Here is a 23,810-nt window from a genome sequence, read left to right as displayed (position 1 = left end):
TTATTATTATTATTACTACTACTATTACTACTTCTATGGCACCCAAAAGAGCACTAGGTACTTCACAAAGTAGTTAAAAAGACAAACTATGTGCTGCAGTGAGCTAATACTTGGTGAAACAGTAGAACTACACAGGGGTGGAAAAACAGGAGGAGGTGGTGTAACAAGAGGAAGTATACAGGTTACAGGAATAACATTAAACAGTTACTAATCTGGGAGACATGAAGTTCAGCGCACACTGCTTGTTCTTATTCCACACCGAGTTCAGAGGAATCCCTGTGACTGGACATTTTGTTAGCACGCTTTCCAAATCCACTGTTTTTTCCAAAAATGCAGTTTGCTTGCATGCTAATCCGCATTTTTTTTCTCTTAGGTTTTGCAGTCTGCAAGTAGATATATTTGAAAGTTTTGTCAGTTCCAAAGTAAATATGACTATTAAGGATTTATGGTGCAAAAACTAGCAGCCACAGATTTGAAGCTTTCACCTATTTCACAGTGACGGCACAATAAAGCCCATGACTTTGGGCCAGGATGCACCAGGCCAAATGCACAGGAGCAGCTTGCTTCCCTACACACCACATGACGCATCAACAGACCACACTGTGGGACTCTGCATGCTCACAGTGCAAGTTAGAAGAACTTGCAACTGACTGGTTTCTCTTGCTCACCCTTCATTTGATTTTTAGGGCTCACTGTTCAGGGAACCACGCAGCCCACTTCGTGTAGCTATCTACTCCCACTGGAGCGCTATGATGCCGTGTGAGCCTGCTGCTCCCACACACCTCCGTGTCCTGACAGCACTTCCCCCTCCTCTGCCAGAGGGATTACAGCATCCTTCACCTGCTGAGTGCATTGGGGACAGCCCAGTGGGGGAAGCAGAAGCGAGGAAGGTGCGTAAAAAAAAAGACCAGGAAAAAATACAGTGCTCGTTACCAAATCCATCTACCAGTACAAAAACAATTGCCATGCTGTTCCCTGCTCCTTGGGCAACCGCATACCATCCAGAACAAAGCATGCTGTTGGCGCCTCCGGACTATTAATAATAGTAAGGTATGTGCTGCAGCAGGAGGCAGAACCACGAGGGGTGGTTCTCCACAGGGCTGGCATAAGCAATGGATCTGCTCCAGGCTGCCTGCCAAATGCACTGGAAAACTTGACTTGCCGGGGGCCGCCGAAGGATGCTTTTCTCCGGTCTGCAATACTCTTCAGAGGGCTTTTACCCAGACCGGGCTGCACTGAGACAAATGCAGGTGGGAAGTATTCCTGCTTGCCCTCCAGTCTCTGCAACTGGTACTGCTGCCTTCTGGTGAAAGAGTCACTGGGCTCCCTGACCACCGTACAGATAAAAGCTTCTGCTTCATCCTGCCATGCCCATGGGGCTTTATAGAGGTCACTGGAGCCAGTGGTGAAATCATTCCTACTAGGCCCTTAACCCAAGGGGAAGCAAGAGGGACAGCAGAGCCTGCCAGAGGGACTATTCAGGTTTGTCCAGGACCCACTGCAAATGTAGAGATTAGGACGGTCTCACAAGATACAGAGGAGAAAACAGAAAAATTCAGAATGTTTTGCTGGAAACACCTCACTCCCTGCTCATAGCCTCATATACCAGAGGTTTTGGAAGGGGGCAATACACCAGCACTGAGAAAGGAAGGGGCACAAGGGAAAAAAAATTGAGATGCTAGTGTCCATCAGTGCACCATTTAGCATGGGGAGACATGTCCAAGGGAAGTAAAGTGTGTATTCATAAACAATCTGCTGCCAGTTCAGGTCTTGGATCACCTTTAGATTTCCACACACATGATGTACCCCTGTGATGCAATGTGTCCCTGCTAGGGTGCCTCCTCCCCCTTCAGATGGCTGACAAACTGTAGAACAATGCACGGAGAAATGATTGCTGGCTTAGTTAAATGGATTGCAGACGGCTAGCTGCTAGAAGCATTACTAAATATGTTGATGTTTCATAACTGAGTTTACTCTCCTTTCTATTTGTGTTTCTGGTTTGCGTATAGCAGGAACAGTCAGGCAGGGTGAATGCTTGCTGTTGTGCAGATCTGCTGCAATACCTCATTTTCACCGGCGGAGCTGATCGAGGCTTCCCAGTTCACTTTTCCCGGCAGCCAACCCTTGCTGCGGAGATGCGCTGTGGTGCATTGAAAGAGAGCCCAGCTCCCTACAGAAGTGCATACAGAAAATTTATACCTTGTCTATATACAGCCTTCAGCTTTCAAACCACTAGCACCGACTCCACAGGTAGGAGAAGCAATTTGGCTTCCATGTGTATGGAGCAGAAAGAATTTGAGATATCATCTATTTTGCAGAGGATTAAGGCTACCAAGTATCTATGTTAAAACATCAGCCTGCCTCACAAATATAAACATGCAGTCAGGGTTTCCAGGGACACATGATCTCACATTACAGTATATGCCAAGGGGTTAACCTAAGCCTTGGAGATATGTTTTGAAATTGGTTTTGTTAAGTCATTGTCATATCCTAAATATAACTATGTTTTCATAAAAAAAAAATCCTTTAGGAGTTTCCTCTGAAAAAAATTGTTCTTTGAGGCTGTCTTGAGGATTCCTGGAAGTTTTTCAAGTGTTCTAAAAATTACCCCTGCAAAGCCCCTCACAGTCATGCCTCTCTGGTGCAGATGCCCAGTGAATGCAGAGCCTGCAGGGCTCCTGCACTGGGTGCCCCCAGCTCTACAGCTTGAGATGGGCCTTCCTGACCAGAGCTAACTCTCTGCCCAAATAATTTCCACGTGGCTTCGCAAGCTACTTCTTGTAGAGGAAAGCTTAACTGAATTATCACCTCATTCCAAACTAGTTCCTATACAAATAAGAAAGCCCGCGAGCATAGCACCAAAATTTATTGAAATGCTTATTTTCCGGCAACGGTTGACAGAGTGTGTATTACTTTTCAGCAGCTAATACAATTTTGCCCCTGTTCCTATAAAGGACCAACCACGGTTTCTCTCTAAGACAGAGCGCACCTCTGCGCTCCCACAGCCAAGATTCTTCCAGGACTCTTTATTAACATTTTCCCTATGACGGCTGCTGCAGCTGAGCTGTTCTGCACAGATTTTCTGCTCGGTAAGGGGGGTTGGGGAAGGGGGCGTTAATTATACAGAAAGATGGAGCGGGGCCAGGCAGCCCCTCTGGTGCACTGTCTCCTACATGCACAGCCTCCTTCCTGCTGTTCTGCAGCTACAAGGATCACCTGTTGGTCTTGGCGCTCGCCCAAGCTGGGGCCTAGCGGAAATGACAGAATCAGCTAGAAATGAGAGCCAGCTCCTATTCCAGCCACCCAAATGAGGGAAATACAAAAACAGATGATGGCAACGTGATCTAGCTGCTGCATGCGGGAGCCAAGAGGGGGTGGGGTAGAAGGGAATGGAGAAGGAAGGGGTATATGTTGAAAAAAACAAACCAAAAAACAGAAAAACCCCAAAACCACTGAAAAGAAGCTTTTTTCCTTCTGTTCTTCTCTTTTCAGATTCAGCACAGCAAAAACATTAGGGGAGTTTTTCTCCATATGAACACCTGCTGATAGGGAGAACTACCTACCTTGTTCCTGCTCCTGCTGGGAATGTTGGGTGTCTCCCTCTCCCACATGAGAGATGTCAAAGGGACATTCAGGTACGCGGCAGAAACAATCTGCCTTTTTCAGACCGACTCCTCTCTGTATTGCGCAGCAACACACAAACTGTTCAAAGATCTGTGTCAGGAATTCCCTTCTCCCATAACAACAGTGCTTAGCAAAACCTCTTACTTGATATTTGGGCGAGCTACAATGTCGTGCAGTAGAAGGATTAAACACCACTCGCCTCTCATTTCATTCTTCTGGGTAGAAAAGCAGCTAAAGTAACCCAATAGAAAAGGTAACCATCACTAACAGTATTTAAAAGAGAGGAATACTGCCTTTTAAATGATAAAAATACAAGCTAACTACACATTGCATTTCCAGATACAACTAGTTTAAAACAAGATCCTGAAATCCACATTTACTCAAAGCAGTAAGCATCCTAACATCCGAAATGTCTTGTGACATTTCTCTGGACCCTTGAGTTTAGGGATACAATAAATGCATACTGTCTCAAATAGCTTAATAGGCTTTAGATAAGCTTTTAAGAGATTTTTTTAACCATTAATTTTTAGAAACAATAACAATAAAAGCAGGAAAAACTTAATTCTTAAAAGGAAGTTTTTCCCTCTCCAAGAGCAAGGGAATGGGTCCCCAGAGCTTACTTCTTCCTGAGAAAATACTTCATGAATAATCAATGCACAGGCCAATTCCTCAATAAGTACCGAGCCTTCAAACATGCCCAGTATTCAGCAGTCTCTATGACTCTGGCCTTTAAACTGTAACACTTTTTGCCTTGCCCTCCCCAGTTTCTCAAGCTTCCTTTATTTCTGTTCTTTCTAGCAACTAGGTAGGTAAGCAGCAGCAAAATTCAAGCAGTGGGAGCAAGCTGGGGCTAATTTGCACCTTATGAATTATTCAGGCCCTCCTGATTCCTGCACCTGCACCGAGGCAGGAAGCTTGCAAGGAACAGTCATTACTCTTCTCTTGGGTTTGCACAAGCTTGGTTACTGCTCAGACACTTTGTTCTGTAACCAAGGGCTTCAGGTCTTGTATTAAACTGTGAAAGTGGGGGGAAAAATATAACCTCACATTATCAAACACCCCTCTGCTGCCCCAAACCCAGGATAATCATTCAACCCCTTCTGAGACAAATTGTAGTGTGTATCAGACTGCTGAATTCATCTCAGATATGCTAATCCGGATCAGAGCATCAGAAGAGAAAAAACAAATGTGTGCATGAGCTGGTCTCGTCAGATATTTACTCAGCTGTATTAGATTGCACGTTTAAACTTCTCCCTAGCTCAGTAGGGAGTATTTCATGTGCATCAAGTATTTCACATGTTAACTTGATCATTAAGGCATCCTTCTCCACAGATACAGCACAAATAAATTCTCTCCTTGGCATTCTGGCTAACATCGGGGTACTAACAGTTTAATACTATTGGAAGAGCCTATATCATGCTTTCAACAGGATGGATTTAACGAGCAAATAGGTCTTTTCCATCTTCATCTACTATTATCTTGGTAAACAGAACGTGACACCTAACTGCAAATCCAGATATGACCCATGAATCTAGACAGCCATTAGGAACATTTGCAGAGAGCAGATACAAACCAATTAGCACTATGAACATTTTAGGATAACGATATTTTTTTGAGTTAATATGCTAAGGCAAACAGATCTAAAAGTATTATGCAAATTCAAAGCAGCAAACACCATCTTTAGTGCATCTCATGTCCACAGTTGCACTGAGTATCTTTGGGTCTTGTCCTTTATTAACATGCCATCACCAACAAGTTCTCCAGTTAAAAGATTGTCTCATTAATCCCAAGCAGCTAAGCATCATGCTTTGATTGATTCAGTAAAACAGATCTGCAGCAACTGATAATGAAACCTCTTTAATCCCCTCTTCCAAAATAATGAGTCAAACGCAAGTGTTAAGCATTCAGAAAGGTACAGTCAATCCTTATCAAATCTTCGCTCTTCTTCTTTCTATGCCTAAAGAAGTTAATTCATTTTCCATTCAATGCAGAATGCATGATTGGTCCTACGCTGCTCTTATCTCATTCCTATCCAATAATAGGTACTCTGACTCTTTTTTAAGGTATTTTAATCGGGCATGTAAACACGTTTTATTCTTTGATGCTCTTTCATTCAGCATCATTAATCCCCAGCATGAAATCAATAGACTTAAAACATTTAATCACGTCAAAATGCAACATACAAATCCACAAATGACTTTAGCTTATCACACACACTGAAGAGCTTGCAAGTTAGAAACTATGCCATCTTCTTGCCACAGGAATCAGCAAACCCTAAGCTAGTCTTTCATTGAAGTAAACAGATTCTCTCTCCAAGTATCTGCCATTAGGCAAAGAAAGATGTTGATAAACAAAACATGGGATTTTCTCTTTGCTCTGTCATCTTTTTTCATCCCTTGCGGTCAGATTGACCTTATGAGATTATGTGGCCTTGTTTTACCACAACTTCTTGACAGTACGCCTGTTTAAAAAAGTTTAAAAACAATTACAGTAACTGGTTTGCAGAATGTACTGGAGGTGCAAGGGAAGGGAAAAACATCTTTGCAGTTGTTTATTTTCCTTTTTTAACAGCACACATTGTTTCTCTGCTTGAAAAGAACACTTAAGGGACAACAATCATAGTTGCTTTTTAAAAGAAAATGAAGGTAATTTGCTTCACCTTATATATGATTTCCAAAGCCACTGCAATACAGAAAGTGACAAGAATCTCTTTAATGGGGCAGAAATTGTGGCTGAGATGTAAAAACTAAGGACAGCCAGATACATCCTTTGATAGGCAAAAGGGCAGAAACAGGTAAGCATGGAAAATGAATACTTTAGATAATGGAATAACATCTTTAATTCTACTACATTAAAAAGCACTGAAAGCTTGCTCATTTGAAGGAGAAAATACAGTTTGGAAAGTGAAATATATGGAGAAGTGTGGAAACCAGCATGTTGAAACTCTGATTTGGAAGGCAGGCACCCAAAAGACTTCTCACCTACTGTCCCATGAACAGTCCTATCCAGCATGTCCCTAAACTCATGAGGTCCTTCGCTGTTAAGCTGATCTTCTTCGGGTACCTACCACAAGGCATATGTTCACACATGCTCTTTCTGGCAGGTGTCCATTTTCCACCTACAGGCAGGGCAACATCCTGACCTTTGCCTATGTCTTGTGAAAAAGCCCCAAAAGGCAGGCAGAGTTTTGATGGCAGTGGCACTGGCAAGGTGCTGTATTGTAGCCTTGTGGTCAGGTAATTCTCCAAGGGAAGGAAGGACTTTGGTTGTAGGTCCTTCTCAGACAGAAGGGTGGATTTGGCATCTCCACCATCGCAGGAATAACCTGGCTATAAGGACTCAGGGTCTTCTGCATGAGTGTTCATGGAAGCAAGGCTGCTCTGCAACCAGGAATGCAAGAACCATGAGGCTAAAAGGTTGGGCAGAGAAGGGGCATTCTGGCTCCATACTGGAAATCTGGACGCTCAGCTCCAAAAGGGCAATGGTGAAAGCTCTATTTCAGTATCCACAAGTCTTTCTGTCCTAATGTTGCTTCAGCGTATGCAGCCTACAGCCTCAGTCCTGTCCATGCTCAGGTAGGATTCAGGCTCTTCTTACCCCCACTCTCGTCATCCCATGACTTCTGTGCTCCTGTCTATACCATGGCCCATATTCAGTAAGAAGGGAGATGAGATACTCCACTGCTCCCCAAGTATCTCATCTGATAAGGCCGCTGCCAAGGATCCTAATGATTAAAACACCCCTGTATTGTTAGTGGTGAGAACCTAAAACTCAGGTCTCCTACTTTTTTGACAGGCTAGTTAATGAAGCTTTTCTGCAAAAGGTGAATATTGCTGTTGCAGCTGCCAGCTTGTTTTTCAAAAGAATCATCCCTGCTCCATTATCATCCAGAAAGGGCTATGTGGACTACCTCTGAGTGAAACAGATGCTTTTAGATCCTACTGGTTCCCTATATAGTCCATCATGACTTATCTAATGTAACTGAGTTGTATTCCTATGGAAGCACTTATGTTCCCTAGGCAGTCAGTGTAGAGGAATATACACCTAAACCAGATAGGTAGGGTCTCCTTTTTGGTAGCTCCTGACACATGCAACTGTCCAGTGATTATAATGGGGAATTAAAGTGCTTTTCCTCAGAAGTCAATCACCCTGCAATGCTTAACCTTGACATACAGGTAGAAGTTTGTTGTCAAGTTAGGCACAAGTGATTTTTAGTCAAGCGTTGAAGTTTTGTGAGTGTGTAACAGAGATACCACTCCCCTCCAGAGCAGCACAACATACTCTCACTACAGCTGAGTGAGGGAATGAAAATTGCATAGCAGGTGTGACTAATCTGTATTTTACTGTAAGTATCCGAAGTCTTAGTGACCTCCTGATTTTGCAGTTTTTTCCCACTGAAAGTAAGGTTTATGCACTGAGCTGCATGGAGGAAAATGCGTAGATTAGGGAATAACTTCAAATGCTTTGGCTATCCTAGATGCATTAATTTTTCATTACCTCATTTATGAAAAAAACCCACCCAAAACAAAACAACAAAAACATGAGGTAAAACTAAAGTATGTAATGAGGACATTCCAAATCAGGCAAAGAAAAGATCAAGCATTTTCTTTTGGCCACACTCTTAATTACTACCAGCAACATCCTATTTATTATCATCATCATTATTCTTTATCCTTTTTCTTTAAAAATGATCCAGATTGCCTCCCTAAATGTGTATTTTTTCTGTTTGACAGAGGCTATATTCACTCATGGTTGAAAGCAATCAAAGTTTAGACATAAGAAATGTATTTTTTTAAAGCCTGTGCTCTGTAGTTACAATTTGGTCCTGGAGATGAATTGGAAGTACAGAATTGGGCCTTACATTCCTACTGACTGAATGGGAATCTTAAGAAGTGAAACAGTGTACTCTGCAATGCTTATTTTCTTTTTGAACTGGTGACAAATGAGAACTACTGCTTCGAGTTAGTCTTACAAATGGCAGGAATAAAACAGCACAGTGCAAACGTTTGTCTTTGAATAGTGGAGATTCAAAGCAAACTAAGGTGAAAATGGTGTCCAGCATGGTAATTCAGATCAGGAAAGTCATCCAACTCTATAGCAGCTTGACCCTAACATAGCCCCAGAGGCAGTGCTACAGCTGCCAGCTAGACAGCTAGCCAAGAAGCTAGCAGAGGTGCAAGCCAAGAAGCCAGCCATGAACCCACATGCCAATGCAGGAAAGCTATATTCCAGAATTTGGCATCTGGGTCGTCCAGCTGCCAAACATCTCCCATCTGGCTGAGCCTGTGGAACGAGGTGTTAGAAAGAAGAACAGAGGTAAATTATACAAGACGAAAAGCAGTACCATTTGCGAGACACCAAGGACGAAGAGGCACATTATGCCCGCCAACATCTGAAACTCACATATAATATCACTTTGCCACCAGTGAAATGGTGGATGAGGGCACTTCTGGTTCAGGGGAGGCAGTATGGACAAAATGCTCAACATTTTACAGGAAAAGAACAGTTAGACATGCATGAACTGGAGCAACAGTCCCAGCCTGTGGCCATCAACAGAGGTCAACAGATGCAGAACATTTGTGTGGCATCGGTTTTGAGTAAAACTTACAGCTTTCAGTAGATTCCATGGGCCCAATAAAAAAAGGGGAAAGCAGCCTACAAAAAACGTTTCTTTAAGACTTTGTGATCCATTCTGTTCCCCCATCACTATGAAGAAAATCAAATATGTAAGAATGTTTCTGTACTTTCATAACTAGAATACCATAATTTGGCATGTAATTTTATGGAAGAATAACCTTCTTGAAATTTGGTGGAAAAAGATAACTTTAGTAATACAAAATTGAAAAAAAACCCCAAACTGGACATGCATGAAATTTCATTCAAATGAAAAATACATACACTCACATAGCTGTATTTAATTGTAGCACAATTTGCTTCTGACAAGCAGTTACTGTTCCTGAACTGCAATAGCTCCGTACTCCAAGAAGCAAGACCAGCTGTGATGAATACTCCTAGCAGTGTGAGCAGTTTTAGGTGCACCATAAGAACTCATACTTTCAAATGATACACTGACTTAAATATTCATCTCATTGGTCTCATTTCTACCTTTTACCCTACACATAGGTCGACGTGGCCTAAACGAGGTTTGATAGATGTGATTTTCTTGAACAGTTTGGTCCTTTATTTTAAAAAGACATAGAAGAACCCATATCTCTCTTCCAAGTTTCTGGTTTTATTAGCAGCTATTTGGCTTATCAAAATATTACATTTCAGTCTTATCTCACTCCAGTCAGAGCCAACGAACTTTCAGTGGTTTAGAAGTGGTACATGAAATGACTTATGCCATCTTCATCTACATCTAACCATGCGTGTTGTTCAGGGGGCCTCATTAGTAGGATCTCATATTCATTATTACTGTATGTGTAAACTCTACGTATAAATCCATAACCAATTTTTTGAGCAGAATGTTGACAACATAAAAAAAAAAAAGGCAAAAAACTGACAAGATAAGCCTCTTTCATGAAAATGCTTCCTGTAGAATAGAAGCAAATGTAATTGGTGATTACATAGAATATTATTGCTTATTTTGGCTAAAGTTGCCTGTATCCAAAATTGTATCTAAAATATAAATTTATTTTAGAAATACAATATTTTGGGAGACTAGCAGGCTCTTCAGAATAATTTCTTGAAGTTGCACCGATAATGTTACATTTTTGTACCCAAGGAAACTTTAAAAGCTTTGTATGGGCTTTAACAGAGAAGTTGCTGCTGCTGCTACTGCTACTCTGAAAATGAGTAACAAGATCCTGCAAATTTTTAATATAAATACACCAGTTGTAATGCAATTAACTGCAAATTGGAGATAGGACTAGATTTGAGGAACGATTTTGGTTATTTGACTACTCATTAGCAATTTGAAAGTGTAATTGCTCTTAAACATGCCGTCTTCTTATTATGAAGCTTAGATCTACTTATAAATGTGAAGAATTATATTTATCCTGCAACTTATTTGCTTATACTGAATGTAGATGTTGTTTTTCCTTCTGTATTCCACAGATAAAGGGCCCACAGATTACTAAGAGCTGATAAAGTAGTGAGTTGATGGGTTTACACTTGTCACATGATGAACATGACTGCAAAAGAACTTTTATAGGGGCCCAGAAAACAAAGAAAAGAAGCAGGGAGGACAAACAAGCAAGCAAGGACACAGAGAGCGGACATTTCATTGCACACTATTTTAAACTCCAAGAAAACAACAGCAATGAATCCAACAAAACCAGGAACACTATCAGCGTTGATACATTGCTTATGTCATATGACATCATTTCTACTTGGGCAAGTGAGATGAACCTGAGGCACCTTACAGCATCACAACGCTTGCTGAAACCCCCCAGTCACCCCCCTCGCTGCATTTGTATATAAACTCTCTACTCTAAAGCAGGGCATCTACTAGACGCATTACACAGTAAGGTTTTAAAATTTTAGCCTCCTTGAAAAAACAGTTAAGAAGACATTTGCAAAGACCTCTTCCTACATTTTACAGCTTTGCTTGTCGACTGTTTCGTGGTAACTGGCAATGACCCAATGTAATATGAGCTATGTTGATTCACATTAACTTTGTTACTCAATTTCAGTAGACTATTTTGAACATTTTAAACTGCATTATCAAACGTCAGACAGGATATTTTTTTTCTATTCTCGTATTCTAGTCATTGGGATTTGGAAAAAAAACTTGCAGCTTTCCCACAATGCACACCACCACCCTCCCAGCCCCAAAATATAAAAAGCAATAGCAAAAATCAACTTCGGACCTTGCCCAGCCCCGCATATCCCCCAGCCATGACATAAAGAAGGAAAGAAAGCTGAAAAGCACTGCTTCTAGACTTTGTCAATAAAACAGAACATTATATAGTACACAATAAAATGCTTCATACCTGGAGTTGAAAAAACGAAAAGGGTTAACAGCTGACCTGGCACAGCCCCACATGCTCTCTCTGGAAATTGAACACAGACAATTAGGAATTTTAAGTTACCCCAAACAATTGCAGGGGGCTTAGACAAGCTTGAGGGACACTTACTGCAAAGTAAGCATATAGCCTCAGTGTGGAAGGGACTTTACGATTTTCCCATTCACTTAAAACTCCTTCTTAAACTGAAATTGCTCTGTAGAGGTCCCAATTAATGCTAAGCAAGTCACTAGGAGCTCTGCCATTAATTTGCATGGGAGCAGAGTCAAAGCTTAAGGGCCCAGGTGTCACTCAGTGGTAATTCTGGATCATGGTGGATTGTATTTTCTTATTAAAAAATAATCAGTGACCAAGAGGAAAACATTAACAAGAATGTAGAGCACGCAGACACTGCACAAAAAGGAAATAGAGGCTGGAGCGAACACCCGCTCCCAGAATTCTGCTGCTTAGGTAATATTACTCCATATTATTCCCAACACATCACTGAAAAATCTAGCCTTTAATGCTTTTTACCTAAAACTGAGACTCCAGGGAAAATAGATAATCTTCTAGAATATTATTTGGAATATTGAACAACACAAATATACAATATCATAGCTGTATAAACTCCTATGCTGGGATTTGGACTACGTGGAATGCTCCTTTTCACTGACAAATTCTGATCTACTGCATGTGCTCAAACAAGAAGCATCATATAGCTGGCTTTTGGAAACAGTTCCACCACGTTAGGAAAAAAAAAAAAAGAAAAACCTGTGGAAAGCCAAGTCCATGAATAATCCCCTTCAGTCCCTCTCTCTGTGGTTTAGACCTCAACTGTACCATGAAATTAGTCTGAGGCCAACGCCCAAGAAACTAGCAAAAATATTAGAATAACAACATGAATCATAAAAATGTTTTAGCACACTAGCAGTTGAATACATTTGCACTGGAAACATTTTGGATCCTTTATAATGCTCAATTAAAATGGCCAGGCTGACATAGTAATTGTTGAAAGTGAAAAGGAAATTTTCAAAGCAGCTTCTCTTGATTTATACAACTGCACTTTCCATTGGCCCTTGGAAACCTACAAATAATCTATTTTCTCCCAAGATTTTACACTACGTCTTTCAAACCTCTCACATTTCCTTGCTTCAAGTGTACAGTAAATATTGGTCGTCTTTACTGTTTGCTTGATTTTGCCATTTGTTAAATGTTAAATTTCTGATAATGACAGAAATCTGCTATCAAGACAATAAAATGATGTAAAGAATTTTCAAAGTCTAAGTTACTAGCTCTATCACAGCCTGACACTGTTTTTTTCCATCTTTTTTTTCCATTCTCCTTGTAGAGTTTCTTCCTTCTCCAGGTACCTGTCCCATGGTATCTCTAGGTACAGATTTTACTTCACAGTTGCGTCAGTACCTAACCAAAGGGCACTGGGACAAAATCTCCCCCACCCCATTACGCCTCAGTTGAAATCAATATGCACTGGAAAAACGGCAACTGGAAGCCATAACACTGACCGTTCTCTCTTATGTCAATTAATTTATAATCATCTCTGTGTCTTACTGGAAAAATATTTATTCCTACAGTTGATGCAAATAGCAATACATTACCCAGAAGTCATGACTCTACATTTTGTACAGTTCTTTTCATAAAGGTCCCTTTTTAACAACTAAGCAATAGGTGAGGATGATAAATATTTGCATGCTGAATTTTTGTCAGTGGAAAATTTAGCAGACAACTAAAACTCTGGTTAGAATCTACAGTATCCAGGCACTGAAGTGAAAGACACCCAGACATCCTCCAACCAACCTCACAGACACCTAAAACTTGCTATGCTCCTCCCTGTTTGGCCTGAAAGCCAAATGGCTGTGGCCTCCCACTCAGCCTCTGCTCTGATCCAGAAACCATGGGGAGAAATGCCCAACCCTTGCTTCTAGGACTTGAACCTTATCTGTGCTATGAAAATGGCTAAAACACACCTGATGACATGGATTCATCATGAAAGGGGTACATAATAGTCACTTCCCAATCCAAAATACAAGTGTAGGAGGAAAAAGAAGAGGTAAAGGATGTTGTAGGACCACTCCTGGATATCTTTTGCGTCATAGCCTTGTGTTCCAGAATTGGCAAATGTACGTATCTGGCTTCCTGAGTCAGTGCTCTAACCACTAGGTTTTTATGCCAGATGTGGGTGGCTGCACCACTGCTGCCACTGATGGTCACATTTTTAAACAGAGTGAAGGCTGTTAGGAGGAGGACAGCATGCTCTGGGTTTTAAACCAGGCAGAAATAGGTAAGCTCAGAACAAAGTACTTGATCTCTTGTTTTTCACAATGGGAAGTTGGGAACATAAGCCGTTTTTTATTTTCTAAACTGTATTTTAATGAACAACTACAGGTCAGAAGCCCAAGCTCCAAAGAGAGCAGAGATGACAACCAAATACCTAGCAGGTAAGTGGAGCCAGCTCTAGGAAGCTGGTTGCTCTGCCCGTTGAACTTGAGAGCATTTAACTCTGTGTTGACTGTATCATGGGAGTGTTGAAGCTTTGTGTAGGTGCTCTGAAACACTGCTGGATCCAATCACCTATTTCATAACCTCACAACACCTCCACCAGACCTCCCCCAAAGCAGGCAATCTGCATCTCATCTCAAGTGCCCATGCTGTTATGGTTCATCTTGGTTCTGGGTACCTGTAATATTTCACACATGTTGTGAGGGTATGAAGACAGCGGTACCTCTACACCATGCAGTATATTGACAAGGATGTGCCTGTTGCAGAACTGCATGCACTTGGTAGTTCCTCTCAAGCAAGAGGAAAAACAGATTTTATTTTGACTATGCCTTAGTAGTAGCTAAGAATCTCAGAAATGATGTGGTGATACAGAGAGCAAGTAGTTTAGAAGTGGAAATATTGAGTGCAAAGGGCATCAACCTGTTCAGCTGACTAAATAATTTTCAGCAAATAATTTATTATACAACATTATCCTGTTACTCTGCTTTTGAAATTTTTATGACTGATATTTCGGTCATTATTCCAGTTCCTCCTGTGAACTTATTTATAAATGGTTTGACTCTTTGGCCCTGATAAGCAGCTGATCATAGAAATAGCAATGGCCATCAGTGCTTAAGAGAAACACCATGGTGACTTCTATGTGAAGCTATCTGTCTGTCTAACACCATTGTGTGTCGCTGATTTATCATGCAGTATCCCAACCCTATGTTAAGTATCATATTTTTAATGCAAATAATTGAGGGAGATATTTTGACAAGATTGAGACTCCTGCTGACTTCTAATGAGTACAGAAATGCAAGCGCTTCTTTTTGTGCCTGCTGGCAGGTTCTGTTCAGTTCCAGGTTATTTCATTTTTCAGGCTGTGTTTGCAATGCTGGAGATTTCTGCCAGCAGCAGATCCTGTAGGGAGGCTTTAGGATGAGCACTTTTTAGGGCAGCCTCTGACCTAAGTACCTGCCAGTGTGCTCCACACTGCCTGAGCTTAGCAATACATGCTAGGCAAGAGCGGTTTGGTCATTGCTGCCTCCTCTGACCCACCCTGGTGCCTTCTTTATTTTCTGCCTGCCTCAGTTTTCATATTCCCTTGCACTGCTGCATCCTGTGGCAACTCAGTATATCCCAGAAGGGTAAATAAAGAAAAATGTGACCCAAAACTTCATTGCTGACACATCTTTTGTTTGTCACAGCTATAATGATGAAGGTGCTCGGCTTGACTCTGAAACCTGTGACTATCATTACTTCTGGCAAACCTCAGGATTACATGCTACTATCTCAGCCATTGCGTTGCTTTACTCCTTGTTTCAGCCTTCGGTTCCTTTCATTTTGGCTACAGTAACTTCATATGTGTGGTGGCTTTAAGCTCCAATTATCCTTTTCTTGATGTGTCCAAAACAGTAATACTCATGTCCTCAGTCACATACACATGGAGAATGACAGCCCCTTGGTACACGAGCTCAGCACAAAAAACTCCTCCATATCCATCATCCAGGAACTTCCTTTCACTCCTCTTTATCTCCAGCCTAAAAAGAACTTGCTGTGAGAAATGAGGTTGCAGTGGAGTCACTACTAGTGAAAGAGGATTGAACTAATAAAGGGGAAAACCTAGCACAATCTTTTCCCATTGTGCAGGAAAAAAAGAAAATGGCAGAAAAAATTTGGTGGTTTTTTTTTTTTTTAAGATCCCTGTTTTCACATGCTCACTCAATTATGCCTTGCTAACCAGTGTTCCCCTCTTAACAGTGACCTCCTTTGCATGCATTTTACATACTTGTGACCTACACAACTTTGTGTTTTTGCATGCATTGATCTAAACACTCAGGAAACATTTTTCCATAAATCAGTATAAGCGCTGCTATTAAGATTTAATTGTGCTGCATGTTTGTCTGTCACAAAATCACAGGAACTGCCTTATGGAAAAGGAAAGATAAAAACTTATCTGATCTAGATAATGAAAAAAGAAGTAATTTTGGCTCAAGTGACAGCAGAGGACAATACTCTTTCTTATCAGTAAGTCAAGGTACCAGTTCACTGAGGTAGTTTTATTGTGGCTTTTTCTGGCAGTGTTCTGCTATCTAATCCGCACTGATGAGTATTTGCTACAGCTCTGAATTTCTTAATGCACACAGCTCTGCCTCTGCTTTTTGTGGTGATTTAGAAAGAAAAAACAGAAAAAGCTGAATAACGAACCACTGGGGAAACAGCTGCCAAATAGGTGTACAAACTGCTAACTGGGTAGCAGTAATGCATAATGTTATTTATAATTCATTCTTCGGTGTCATGCTCTTCAAGCAATTACACAATGCCTGCCTCCCTATCAATAAAATGCATTTCACATATCTAACCACTAATGACTCAAGCCTCACTCTGGAGCAACACATTGTAGTGGATTAAGCATGGGACTAGAAGGCAGACATTCCTGATCCCAGCTCATCCTCTGCTTTGCTGCATGGCCTTGAGCAAGTCACTAACCTGCGGGTAATTATAATATTTGAACACACAAGGGACCTGTACAATTTAATTAGTTAATGTTTGCAAAGCACTCCAAAGATAAAAAGTGCTATATGAATTATAATCATACACTATTGTTTTGGGGCATTTTATTCCAAAGCACATTTATGTAAACATGTTTAGTAATGTAAATTCCCAGTAATGGCAAAGTTTGATAACTACTTTGAAATGACTGACACTCCTTAGACTAAAATTTAAATTAATTAACAAATTTCATCTATTTTTGAGAAGACAATCATATGAGACAACTCAATATAGACACTGAACTGAAGGTGGGAAACAAGATCTTTGAAAGTTTCCTTGTGATGGATAAAGGTACTGAAAGAGACATACAGAACAGTATCTATGAATCCAGACCTGTTACAAATAACTCTCTTGCTGCACTATGCTGGTCCCCAAAACAGCCTAAGTGCTGATTTACTTTTTTTCTTTTTAGCATCCAGACTTCTGTTACAGTTTTAAGGTTAATCGTTAGACCCAGTGAAGTTAATGGTAAAACTCCTCTGGACTTTAGCAGAGCCAGGATTCCTTGGTTCTTCCAGCTTATTATGCACTTAATTTCAATATTTCTCTTAAAAGGAAAATATTACTCCTTGCAATGGTGTGATAAAATATGTATTGAAGAGCAATGCCTAGCACTTCAAAGTGATTCAAAAGAAGAGAACAGACACCCTAATGGCAATGCATCCTTGCTCTAGATTCATCTACTCAACAGTCATGGTAACTTACTGTTATAGGGGAGATAGGAGGGAGATAGGAAAACATAATTTTGTGTAAACCAAGCTAAAAGCACTTTTATTGTCAAATTAGCTTTCTTCAGGGAACAATCTGACAATATCCCTATCTCCTAATATACTGTCATTTAAGTAATACCATCCTTTCAAAGCAGGCAGCAACATCAATTTCTTTGTAGAAGCTGCTTTTGATTTACATTTGCCATCCACCTGGCACTTGTTCCTAATGATCATTGGCTGATGGGGAATCTGTTATCCTGGCAAAAGGCTCTGGGACATATACCGGCAAATTTCCACACCAAAAATCCTAAATTCTCTGTGCATGCACAGAATGGCATCCTTTGATTTTACTGCCCAACTGTCAAGTTATTAAACTTTTTTGGGGGTAAAATATCACATATTAAAAAAAAAAAAAAAAAGAAAAAGAAAAAGAACCTTTTTGAATAGTATAGGTGCATTTGGATTACTGAAGCCAAAGGCTCACAGTTAGTGCCTAAAAAGCAATTCCCAAAGGTATATAGGGCTGTCAAGCTCTTGCAGTAGTCGTCCTTAGTACAGCTTTAGGCACATTCATTTTTATATACAAACTGAGGATTCTGAGATTTTAAATTCTACTAGAAGAAAGTTTGTAAAGTGCCATATAAATACATTGTAGAAGAAGTCAGTACTTTAGCGAGTCATCTGAACCGCATGTAGGAAGGAAAAATCACACTTATAGTAGTTGCACAGGCCCAAAGTTTAGATGTTCTTCTTCAGTTTCTTCTTGAGCCACAGACTTCCAGCATGGCCTTAGAAAATCACATAGAGGGGGATTCCTCACATATAACTTCAGCAATGTTAAGTTTTATCACTCTCCCTAAGACATTTGTGCAGGCTCCTTTATAACCATTGGGGAAGGCAGGCACCTCCAAAAGGTAGATGATCACAACTGATAAGATTATTGGACCTAGAAGTATGCACATCTCTCCACTGAGGAAATCCCAAACACCTGAGCCTAACTTTTAGATAGATTACATTGTGAGAGACAAACCTTGCTGCAGGGTTCAGATATGTCCAAACTGGACAGTCCAGTACTGCCCAGAGGTTCCCTAAGCTAGCTGACACACAGCACACCTCTGACAGCTCAATGGTGCCTTTGGGTCATTAGCCAACTTCCAAACCAGCAACACTTTTCACTGCAGATAACTTTTCTTTTCTGCCACAGAATATATATCTGACACTGCTGACAAAAAATAAAACAAAACTAGAACAGAAACATCCCTGAAATAATGACACAGTGGGGGCATCAACCATAGTACAGATGACTGCCTGCCTGTAAGGGCTCTACATCACCAGTGTTTTCCGCTTACGTATCTGCATACACACCTCTCTCTATTAATGTTTAATAAGTCAGTTCAGTTTGTAGAGTGACTCTGGAGGAAGCTGAGGAGAAGCTCCACTGCATAAGAGCCTGTGGGGAGGTGGGAAGCCCATGGGCAGTTCTGCTTTCTGAGTGTGGGGTCCAGTTTCCCGCCAGGAGCATTGCAGCAACCATGCAATCTTCTTCTCTAAAGCTTTACTGCAATGGAAAAATGCATCCCAGACTTGGCAAATCTTCATGAGAAAAGTAAAATTGAAACTGATGTATTCCCACGATTTTGCTTTAGACCCATTAGCATTCTCCAGTGAAAAAAAATGCTTTAGTGAGAAATTCCAGACCAGCACTAGTCAGTTCGCCATCTGTAAAATCACCATCCAATTGTGTGCCAGTTTTAAAACGAGCATTTGTTCACAGAGGGCAGATGTACCAGAGGAGAGAGAAGCAAAGTTCATGCAAGTACTGCCAAAACACCCTTGCTTACGTTTCTTAGAGATTCAGGACAAAGTATTTTGTCTGCAAGTAGAAGAAAAAACTGAGGTGAAAGTTCCCTATAATGGTAGTAATGATTGCAGGTGAAGCAGGAAAACAGACAATATCGGTATAGAAAATGAATGGTTGATGGGAACACAGTTATAAACCTGAAAAGAGATAAAAATCAACCACAGAAGTTGATTTACATTGAAGAAGAGGAGGGAGAAAAAAAATCTAAGGAGAAAAATTCAGACTCGAAAAATACATACCAGTTTAAGAGAGTACACTGGTAATGTGGCTATGCTGTCTGTCTGCTGTGGAATTTCTTTTTCACTAGTGCAGTATCCAAAACTATCTTCCACAGTATTGCAATAAAAGCCAGCACAATTTAAAAATAAAGTAAGATGATCACATCAGCATCAATGTATCATCACATAATGCAGCCAAAGAGAATAGGGGTAGGGTCGAAGCCCCTAATCTCATTTTCATACAAACATTCAGTGGCACCCAGCTTCAGCGCAAAGAAGAGTTCACTCTAAAGGTCACCATAGTCACATCCAAATGACAAACCACATTTCTATGAATTAACCGCAGCTATAACTACAAGTATTCAGGATTTCCTTTCTGAATTTTCTGTCTCTCCATTACCCCAGAAAAATAAGCAACCATCATAAGTTTATATGTACAGTCCATCTTTTCCTTGACTTGATTTGAAAGAAAAAACGATTTTGTCAAAGGAGTTCCCTCTGCCTACAACCCCTAAGGAGAAAAAAGGCTAGAGACAGAAGGAGGAATTTCTGGATCTTTGGATTTTTACCGACACACTGATCAAAAGTTCATGCTAAAAATCACCCTCTGCCTCTCCTGCTTCTGCCCTCAGCAAGCAGGAGATCTTACGTTGTGCATGTTCAGGCAGAGAGAGCTGCATGCTGTAAAGTAACATAAAATAAGTGTGCAGGGAAAGAAGGAGATGAATGCCCTGTTCAGGGTTTGCATTACTACGTACCATGGAGATGGCTCCTGAGCCCCGCTACATCAGGGCTGCCAGGCTGAGGGAACAGCATGTTGCCTCTGAGATGGGCCCATAAAAAGTTTTACTGGTCATCTAGGGCTTGACTAATGCCTTCTCTTCCCTTGGCTTCATAAAGATTTCTAGAGTCTATCTGAGATTTGACCCTGAATATATGATGCTATTCTTGTTGTGTAATAAGCATCAGTGGTGTCAGGCGTATAGAGGCAAATCTGCTCTTTGTTAGAGAGCTACATGTCAAAATGAGTTTGTAAAACATGCTACAAAAAGGATGAAATGCTGCTTACAATGCAAAGCCCGCTGAAATCTACATACTGCTGCAATATGTATTATCAGCCAGAGCATATTATCTGAAATTAATAAATTATTCTTAGTCTGTATTATGGTAAGGCATAGCAACTGCCATAAAGCAGCACTGTCACATAAAGAAATTTCACTAAAGTACTCTGCTTGAAATAATGACTTTGTTTATCAATAACTTTACATTATTGATTGGGTTTGCTGAACTGAAGAAGGACTATGAAGTCATTACAAAAGAACTACTGAGAAGTCTGGAAGCTCAGCCAATACAAAGCTAGCAGCAAGAAGGCAATTTCCCTGAGAAAAAATAGTCATACTTGGTTATTTTACAAATATGCAAGCAAATCACATTCTGTTTAAGTAAATAGGAACTAATGCCAAACACGTGGCTTTTAGTGTCTGATTGTCGCAATTTTTACTGGTAAGAATGTTTTTCCTCTGAGAATATAGTGGACCTGAAACAAAGCAGCAACACAGGCAGATGCCTTCCAGTTTTAGAGGACATGAAAAGCAAAGCTTTCATATAGGTGTTCCAAACTGTCCTGTGACCCAGCCACATAAGGGTAATTTCCAAGACAACAAGCTTAAAAATGGCTGTTATTAAAACAATGGTTCCTCCCCAAACACTGACTAGTTACTTCCTTCAGCTTGTGGTTAAAACCTTGGCATTGCAGATTTAGATCCAAGGGAAGATGCTGGAGCATTCAGTATCGTCTGGTCACTCCCAGTTTCTGGCACGCTGACTCCCCAGTCAGGCAGTGTGGATTGCCATCCCCTCACCTCACACCAGAGATCTGCAGTGCTGACATGTGTGTCCCAGGCAGCTGTCTGCATCACCTGCAGTCAATGGAGAGGAACGAGCACTCATGGGCTTGAGTCTCTCTCTCTCCCTAAATTAGACAGCTAGAATAGGTCAAAAGAATTACTGCCTGGACACGCCAACTGCTCTCCAGCCCACATTCAGGGAGGCAAGATAACTAGCTCGGATGCAGATGCCTACATTGCAGATGTCTAACTAGGCAAGACAAACCCTGAACCCCACAGACAGCACACAGGGAAAGTCAGGAGCCTCACCAAGGCAATACCCCCCAGCCCCACATATTGTGTGAGGGGCAGCACAGGACCCACCCAAAGCAAAAATCCACCACAGGGTATTTGAAATCCCATTGCTCCTGAAGAATAGGTGGCAATAGGCAAATATATATACATACATATATATATATTTTTAATCCTTATGCAGGGTAATTTAAAATATGTCTGAAAACCAACCAGAAAAAGGTCAACTGTTGTCTTGCACCTGCCACCACCATCTACAAACTAGTCTTGGTATTTTGTTTAACAAAGACAAGATTGCACAACAGCAATCTGGTACTGAAGGAAACGATGCTGCCATCTCTTTGGAGATGCCATGCTGTACTTCCCAGCCAGTATATGCAAAAAGTTATTTTTTGTTGTTAACTGTATAACTATTCATAAGAGCGAGCTTACAAGCTCACATAAGAAAGAACACACTCTGTGGGACAGTCTTCTAGACTCTGAGGTCCAGCCTGCCTCACTTAGGCACTGAGCTTAGACCTACACTTTATTGCCTGCTGAAGCAGCCTTTCTATGCATGCCCCTACGCTGCCCGGTTATTCATCAGAACAGTAGGTGCCTTTCCACATCCTCAGAGGAAATTCCTGTCTGCTAAGTTTAGATGCTGAAATTGAGCACACAGGATCTCCCTTTGGAAGGCTTGAAAGGCACCTTCCTCTCTCCAACAAGGGTACGTAGAATGCAGGCTTTTATTTTCAGTAGACTGCTTTGCTAAATGTCTAATATTAAGGTACATGTTAGATGCCTAAATTCAGAATAGACCCTTCCTGTAAAGCACTATGTTATAGACTGAGAAAGAAATGGATTGAGTGAAGTCAGTATAATGTGCTAATGTCTCTTTTCAGCTCTGCAGCTGTATGTGTTGCATCTGTGACTGAGAATGAAGTAAAGAAGAAGACAAATTGCAGATCACAGTCAAATTAGGTTTTCCTAATGGGGCTTTTGAAATAAACTAACAAATTACTGTTTAAATAAAACCTGTAACAAGGATGAGTTGATGTTATATTATTAAATTTCTTAATTTAATTCTTAAGCTCCAGAGCCAGCCAAGTAATATTCAACACATCTACCTTCACAAACTGTGGAATGCACTGTGGAAAAGCTAAAAAAGTTTTTCATGGTTTGACCAATTCTCTAAGTGTTCAAGCAGTATCAATCACAGAGAACAGTATCTGCCTGCCAGTTACATATTAAAAGTATTTGCTAGCGACCCATGCTTCCTCTTTTCATTAATTAGACAGAACTATTTAGTGCAAAATCATGACAGGTTGTTTTATTTTTCAGGCTTATTATGTGTGCTATAAACTGAGAAAAAATACTTCGCATTTCAGGGCCTGGTGTTGTAACTAGTGAATTCAAAATATGTGCTAGGACTGTCTATCAAGCAATAGCGTCACTGGTGAAGAAACCTTCCCTTCCTTTATCACCGTCAGAAGGGAACCGTGCTAATTACAGTGAGAGCCAACGCCTTGCCTTGCCCATAAAGACCTCCCTCTCTGCTTAAGGGGAATATAGGTTTGAGGATCACAGTTACTGTGCTTGACTAGAAGATGAATTAGCAGATGTCTGGTGAAAACACAAAAAAAGTAGTTCCTCCTCACACACGGCTTAGAAACATCAGTGCCTTTGGCTATTGATGGCCAGGAAAACAAAGCAAAACATTAAGTACTTTTAGATACCATGTTAAGACATTTAAAATGCATCTATAATAAATTATATAATAACAATGTCTAATGGCCTTTATTATATCCCTTCCTATTTAATAATGTCCAGAACGCCCATATTTTGAACCTCTCAGATAAAGTAATGTGTTGTTTTGTGGGTCTAGCACAGGCTTCAGTGCCTGGAGGCTCTAGTTCTATTTCCAGCTCTGCTTCAGACCTACAGGGTGACCTTTACGCATAACCTCATTTTCCTCACCTATAAAATGGGGATATTAATACTTATTTACCTCACAGTTGGTTCCCTTCCAGCTGCTACAGTGACTGAGCAAGCTCATGCATCTACAGAATTGCTAATGTTCATGATAAACTGTTCTTTTTTTTTTTTCCAAACAAGCAATACAGACATTAAATTAAGAACTTATTTGTCTGTCTAGTGAGTACAAGTACAGAGAAAAATAACAGCAGTGGAAAAACTGTTCAAAGCCCCTTACTCATTTCCTTTCAATGACACTGTCCTTCAGGAGAAATGTAGGTAGTTCCTATCTGACAGCAACTAGAATG

The 23,810-nt window shown here is 40.7% G+C and overlaps 1 protein-coding gene across 13 annotated transcripts in view; it reads right to left on the bottom strand.

Annotated features, from left to right (window-relative positions):
- KLF12 (KLF transcription factor 12) overlaps positions 1–23,810 on the bottom strand; it is a 249,685-nt gene that overhangs the window by 56,143 nt on the left and 169,732 nt on the right. For 11 of the 13 annotated variants that reach the window (XM_069802557.1, XM_069802555.1, XM_069802558.1 and 8 more), the window contains one exon: positions 11,559–11,618. The exons of the other annotated variants lie outside the window; for them this stretch is intronic. In XM_069802557.1, the coding sequence (XP_069658658.1) occupies positions 11,559–11,618 (60 nt within the window). The remainder of the gene's footprint in view (positions 1–11,558; positions 11,619–23,810) is intronic. 13 annotated transcript variants of the gene reach the window in all.

The sequence above is a fragment of the Haliaeetus albicilla genome, chromosome 15 (genome assembly GCF_947461875.1).
Source record: "Haliaeetus albicilla chromosome 15, bHalAlb1.1, whole genome shotgun sequence".
NCBI lineage: Eukaryota > Metazoa > Chordata > Aves > Accipitriformes > Accipitridae > Haliaeetus > Haliaeetus albicilla.
The sequence above is the reverse complement of the archived record's forward strand: the minus strand, read 5'-3'. Positions and strand labels throughout refer to the sequence as shown.